Source organism: Boleophthalmus pectinirostris, unplaced genomic scaffold (genome assembly GCF_026225935.1).
Source record: "Boleophthalmus pectinirostris isolate CB_2022bp ecotype Guang Dong unplaced genomic scaffold, ASM2622593v1 HiC_scaffold_16, whole genome shotgun sequence".
NCBI lineage: Eukaryota > Metazoa > Chordata > Actinopteri > Gobiiformes > Gobiidae > Boleophthalmus > Boleophthalmus pectinirostris.
The window spans coordinates 15,857,537-15,863,862 of NW_026571095.1; the positions used below are offsets into that span (position 1 = coordinate 15,857,537).

The 6,326-nt window shown below is 36.8% G+C and overlaps 1 protein-coding gene across 1 annotated transcript in view; it reads right to left on the reverse strand.

The window, feature by feature from the left end:
• Nucleotides 1-226: 226 nt before the first annotated feature.
• The window catches only part of LOC110173384 (centrosomal protein of 164 kDa-like), an 18,219-nt gene continuing 12,119 nt past the window's right edge, over nt 227-6,326 (reverse strand). Inside the window, 15 exon segments of the mRNA XM_055151928.1 lie at nt 227-320; nt 924-1,043; nt 1,136-1,199; nt 1,423-1,719; nt 2,219-2,318; nt 2,430-2,474; nt 2,476-2,538; nt 2,767-2,850; nt 2,944-3,087; nt 3,485-3,680; nt 4,197-4,328; nt 4,663-4,792; nt 4,876-5,063; nt 5,152-5,222; nt 6,037-6,126. Coding sequence (XP_055007903.1) covers nt 227-320; nt 924-1,043; nt 1,136-1,199; nt 1,423-1,719; nt 2,219-2,318; nt 2,430-2,474; nt 2,476-2,538; nt 2,767-2,850; nt 2,944-3,087; nt 3,485-3,680; nt 4,197-4,328; nt 4,663-4,792; nt 4,876-5,063; nt 5,152-5,222; nt 6,037-6,126 — 1,818 coding nt within the window.

Genomic DNA, 6,326 nt, shown 5'->3' on the forward strand with positions numbered 1-6,326 from the left:
TGTAGAGGGTGAAAAGAAAGGGCGCGCGAGGACAGTGCCCCCACACTACCAGTCAGGAGGTCAGACACGCAGTTCGTGGATCTCACAAACTGGGGCCGGTTTGTGAGGTAGTCCAAAATCCAGTCTGCCAGGTCACAGTCCACACCAGCAGTCTCCAGCTTGTCCCTCAGGAGCAGTGGCTGGATGGTGTTGAAAGCACTGGAGCACTCACTCATATAAAGTAATGTCAGTAATGGAAAACTCATATCTCATTGTTGTTGTCCAAACCGAGCTGAATCAGACCACCGTTTGTCGCAGGACGATATCGAGTCAATAAAGGTCTGAGCAGCAACATTAAGGGATAAAAAGGTGTAAAAGAAATGAAACAAAGACATAATTGCCAAAATGAGCTTTAAAAGTCCTATATTTCACAAAATTGACCCTTGTGAGCTTTAAACCATATTATGCTGTTAGCTCATCAAAAATATACCTGGAGTTGTGTTGTGTTTTATTCCCACATTTGAGTAATCTGTCTACATTTCCAGGCTCAAAAATGCTCACCTTGAGATGTCATGCAGTGGTATTTTTTTTACAGCTACTTTTTACCTTTAGTTCATTAGAGATTAGCAATTCCAGGTCTGAAATAATCTAAATGGCCCTTGTGAAGGTGTATGGAGTGTAAAAAAAAACAATAGCACAATTCCTATATTACCTCATGACATCACAAGTTGGAACAGTGTTTTTCAGTTTGAGAGAAGAACTACAAGAACCACAAGATTTGTGTGTTAAACATGTGAATGAAACAAAACACAACTCCAGGTCTGTTTGTGATGAAGAAACAACATAATTTAGAGCAAAAAATAGTGTAATATAGGCCCTTAAGTCTCATTCAAATTGTGGACATTAATATTTAGTAAGACAATATTATTTTACTGAAAGGATACATGTTGGTGTCTTTGCGTCGGCTCTCGAGCCACCTCTTGTTACTGTCAATAAAGTCCTGAAGTCTGTGTCCGTCTGCCTCTGTGGTGCTCTGCCTGTAGGGGGCGCTCCAGTTGCTTTGACTAAAACACAAAAACATGAGTCCACTCCAAAAATATATCTAATATATGACACAAGCTATTATAACAGTAACAACACAATAACAGTGTATTACCTGAGAGGAGTGTGAGAAGAGTAGGAGGTGCTACGTTTAGAAACACTTGGCCCCATTGCTGCTCCTAAAATATTCCAACATAATATAGATTTTTTTTTACAATAAGAATTGCTAGCATATAATACAATACAATAGTAATTAAATATTCATGTAGCTTAAATTATTTTAAATGAAACACCACAACAGATCTATCATGAAATATGTGATCCCTGTATCAAAAGGTATAGATGGCAATTGTCTGAGCGAACACAATCTAACTTAATAAAACAAAACATATTATTGTGTACCAGGAAATATCTGCCTCCATCTGCTGTTGATGAGGTCCTCTGAGGTCTTCAGTCCAGTGTTGACAGTGGAGCTGAACATTGGAGGTGGCGGTGCCCAGTTTTCAGACATCTGTGAACGCCTCATGTGGGCTGTGCTGAAGTCCAGCCCGGGCTGAGGTAGAGAGAAGGCGGGGTTTGGTCTTTGATCTAAAGAACCTAGCACTCCCACCGCCGTGTTCAACTGCCCTGAAATCACCTGCAGGGACTCCTGCAGGGACTCCACCAGGTCCTGGACTCTGTGTGGGACTGCAGCCTGATCTGAAAACAAGCATTAGATTAATATAGTTTACTGTTAACATTTGAATCAATCTATATAGACTAATGGTTAAAAAGTATTTTATTATTTCTTTAAGTAAAATGTAACTTTTCCAATGCCACCTGCTTTTGCGGACCCTCCACGAGAAAAGCTATATAGTGCACCTTTAAATAACGCTTTTTACTAAACTAAACTCATACACCAGTGTAACACTGGAAACTGGAATGAAGTGTCTTGCTCATGGACACAATAAGAGTATTTCCTGTCAGTAGCAAGAACCGTCAATTATCAGGTTATTGGACAAACATCTGTACCTTTTTATAATGACATGATAGATTCCTTTGTGTTTGTAATACTAAAGGCTAGGTAATTCCAGTGTCTTGCTCAAGAACAGAAACAGAATATACTTCATCAATAGGAGGAATCAAAACCAGCATAACTGCAGTTAGTGTGCTCTACAAACTCATCTGTTATTGCCCCTAATAGTACATATATTTTTACCTCTGGTGAAAGGTGGGTCCACAGTGCTGCTCACATCTGACTCACTCACATCAAAAGTCACAGTTCTTTCAGGTATTCGAGAAGTATTTTCAAACAAAGGCTGTAGAAAAAAAACAAGTTCAGTTTGACAGACTAACATCCTTGTCAACAAGAATACAGGACAATTTGTAACAATTCAAACTAAAACTTTATCAAGTAGTGATGGCTGCACCTTATTGGTCAAGGAGCTCTCCAAATGCTGAAGTTTCTCCTCTTTTTCTCTGTAGAAGTGAGATACCTTTTTGAACTGTCTGTTGCAGATCACCCACAATTTGGGCTTCCTGAAAGAAAAAATAGGAGAGCATAAAAACAATTAATTCTTGTTTTAACAATATACCTATTGTTGTATGCTAATGAACCCTTTTATTGTTTGATTATGTTATTGTTGATTGTTTATTGATTATGTTATGAAGGGCAGGGCCTAGTATTACAAGCAGATACTTTTGATTCGATTTTTAATACACTGTTGTGAAGTAGAAAAATACTACTACAGCTACTGCAGCTGTTACCTTGGACTGCAGCATAGCTTCCTGGCTCTGCAGTCGGCCGGTCCGTAGCTCCAACTCATTTGACAAGTCTCTAAGTTCATTCTCCTAAAAATAAATGTAAATATAAGAATAGTTTTGTTCACTTGGTTAATTCACACAACATATTCATTAATAAAAATATCTTTCTGCTGGTGTTACCTTGCGTGCGTTTTCCAATTGTATTTTCTCGATCTGAACATTGTGCTGTATTCTGATTTTCTCCAGTTCAAGACCATGAGAGGCCTCCAACTGGTGTATTTCGTCTTTAAGTCTGATCATCATACGTTCCCTCTCAAGGCTCTCCTGAAAGAGGAGATTCGATTTTATGTCATACTTTCAGATGAGACAAAAAGGAGCTAGAATTCATGTGCAGACTACATGGTATTTTGGTATAGTATAAGCAATAGCCCAAAGGAAAAAAAAAAAACACAAATACATAACCAGATCATTTAAATCAGTGTCTTGCTGTGCACATTGTGGGTGTTGTATTGTGAGATTATAGACCTGATCACTTATAAATGATTCTAGTTCAGTATTTGTGGTTATCACATCATTTTCCCTTTAGCCAAATAATAAACCAAAGGAGACCCAGAAAAGTTAGATACAAAACATGGTTTTGGTGTAGATAAACACTGAAAATATTTGTACATGATTAGGCACAATCTAAATGTGCCTAATATGTCCATGCCAGTCTCCTTGCCTCTTGTCTGAGGGCGCTGAGTCTCTTCTCTTTGTTGCTCTGAAGTCTCTCTTTCTCCTCCTCTATCTCCTCTTCAGTCTCAACCTTCAGTCGCTCCAGGTCCTGCTTCTTTTTGACTTCAAGCTTCTTTCTCTCTGCCTCTTGTTCCTCTTCTAATTCAGTCTGGAGGTTTGCGAGGATGGCTTTTCTCTCCTGCCTGAATAGGATGACACAATGTACACCAAATTTTAATGCCCTTTCATTCAAACCACAATTATGACATACCACTATTATTATGTTATTATACAGGTCTTATAATCTCCCCTTTACTTTGTCTTTTCAGATTATAGAATATTATTATGTCATACTCATGGTGGACAAGAGACATTTTTCCCTATTTTTATTGTTATGATAATTTCATTAAAATATCCAAAAGATGAATTCACAAATGTTGAACCTGAACATGCTATATTACCAGATATATCAGCATTTTAACAAAATTTGTTTTACCTGCCCCCCACCTCTATTGCATGATATTGTGTTATAGAATGTTGTGATGAAATTCTTTTTATACTTTACTGAATAGCTTTAAATAAACTTTGATGCATCTCACAGTTATATTATCAATTGTGACAACTATAATCGGGATTAGTTATAAAATCAAATTATCAAATCAAATTCTGCTATTACATTTTTGCAAATATATTTTCAGTGAACCACAATCGGCTCAAACCTGATTTTTTGTTCCTGCTCCTCACAGTGGGCTCGTATAGATGCTCTGAGCTCCTCCAGAATTTTTTCAGACTCGTCTTTAAGTTTGGCTTCTTCCTCTTTTCTTTTCGTTACCAGTGACTCGCGTAGCATCCTGGGACGAAAAAAAATTTACATATGGTTTCACTTTCAAAATGGTTTGTTTTGACTGGTGGTGTGTGGGCAAGTGTGAACATACTCTATCACATCATAATTTAGACTAAACGTGATTAAACCCAGAACTAAACAGGACTAAACCCAGTCTATATCATGACTAAATATTTTGTTTAACTTAAATTTACATAAAGCTCCTCATTGAATAGTTATTGGATGGGCCTCTTGTATAATTAAAACAAATAATTTCAAGACAGAATTCCTTTATGGTTTTCATAGCTTTCACACTGGTGCAATATATACAATGTATAACAACAAAGCTACAAACTGCATACCTCAGTCTCTCCTCACTCTCAGCCTTTAGCCTCCTCTCCTCCTCTTCTTCTTGTCTCTTCAGTTCGTCTTGAAGTTTTTGAATCCTCTTTTGTTTTTCCTTCATCAGTTTCTCTCTCTCTCCTCCTGTTCCTCACGATCTGACGTGTGTTCATGTCTCTCAATAGGCTCATCTTTCTTCTCTCGGCTTTGAATGGACAGCTTTGTATCTTGACTTCGTCCTGGGCGGCCCCTTGAAGTTTCAGGTCTCTTAAACCCAATGGAAGACCCCAAATCAGTGTTTTTGGGGAGGAGGTGGTCTTTTGTGTCTGAATGAGAGGAGTCTGAAAATGTAGGAGAAGGACTCGATTGATGCAGCTTCAGACGATCCACTCTGGGAGCAGGTGCCTCCTTCAGCTTTGGCCTAACAAAATACCCAAAATTTACTATGAAATGCAAAAAAAATTAATAAATAAAGAGTATTATAATATAATATAAAATATTAGGCTTACCTGGTTTCAGCAGCCTTTTTCTCTAATGATGGACTAATTGAGCTCAAGAGGTCTTTAATATCTCCCAGATTCTTCAACAAGAAAATATATTTTCATGAATAAATATTTGAACATTGTAAAATACAAGAAATATATAATGTGTGAAGGAGGAAGCATCACTGTTTATACTGTCATCCTGCAAGGGTAGATGGTAATTTAATTTTAAAAAATATAATAATAATAATAATTATGATGATGAAGTTACTACAAACACACAACTGCACAAAATCAAAGCATCTACATGCAACACATCTCAGGCAAGAGAAGTGGCATGTAAAAAATGAGACGGCAAAGCAAGCTGTATAGAGGGAAAGCAATTCAACTAACAAAGCTAGCCAGTCTAAAGAATTCCTTATGATCTTACAAAAAGAAATAATAAGGTACTCCTCATGGCTTTGCACATTTTGGACACAAGTATTATTGTTCCTAGTCTTAAATTGCAAAAGTCCACTCCTAAAGGGCATTTTGCAAATAACGTTAACCACAAGAAGAATCATGACAGAATCATTAACAGGAGATGATTAACAGACAAAAGACAACACATATATTGACAATTAAGATTAAGATCGTACTACTCTAGTAATAAAAGAATGTTTCAATTATGTCTACTTCCTCCTCATGCACATAAAAAATCTACGAAGGGTAAAATCAATATGAAAGCTGTTTAATCTGAATTTATGAGATTCTGTAGAGGTTTTTCTTGCTCTGAATCTGCAATTAAGGCGTGACATTTATCAGCACTAGAACAGTTGATTGATAATAAATTCCTGTTAGCCCTCATAATCTATAATAATAATAATAATAATAATAATAATAGTAATAATTATAATCATAATTGTGTCTTACTTGATGTGAAGGTGGCTCTGGGCTAAGGTCTCTAGAAAGGGCAAGATTTTGTAACTCTGGCTCTGGAGCTTCTGCACTGCCTTCACTGTCCTTAAAACATAAAAATATGTTTAGATTATTAATTAAAAAAAGAAACATCATAAAAATCATAAAAAATAATTAGTACCTCATACTGTAGGCCACTTCCAAGATCATCTATATTCAAATGGAGGGTTTTCAGTGGACGGTCTGAATCATTTCGACTCTGTTGTAAAATGTTCAGGCTGATCAAACCTAATACACATTTTAAA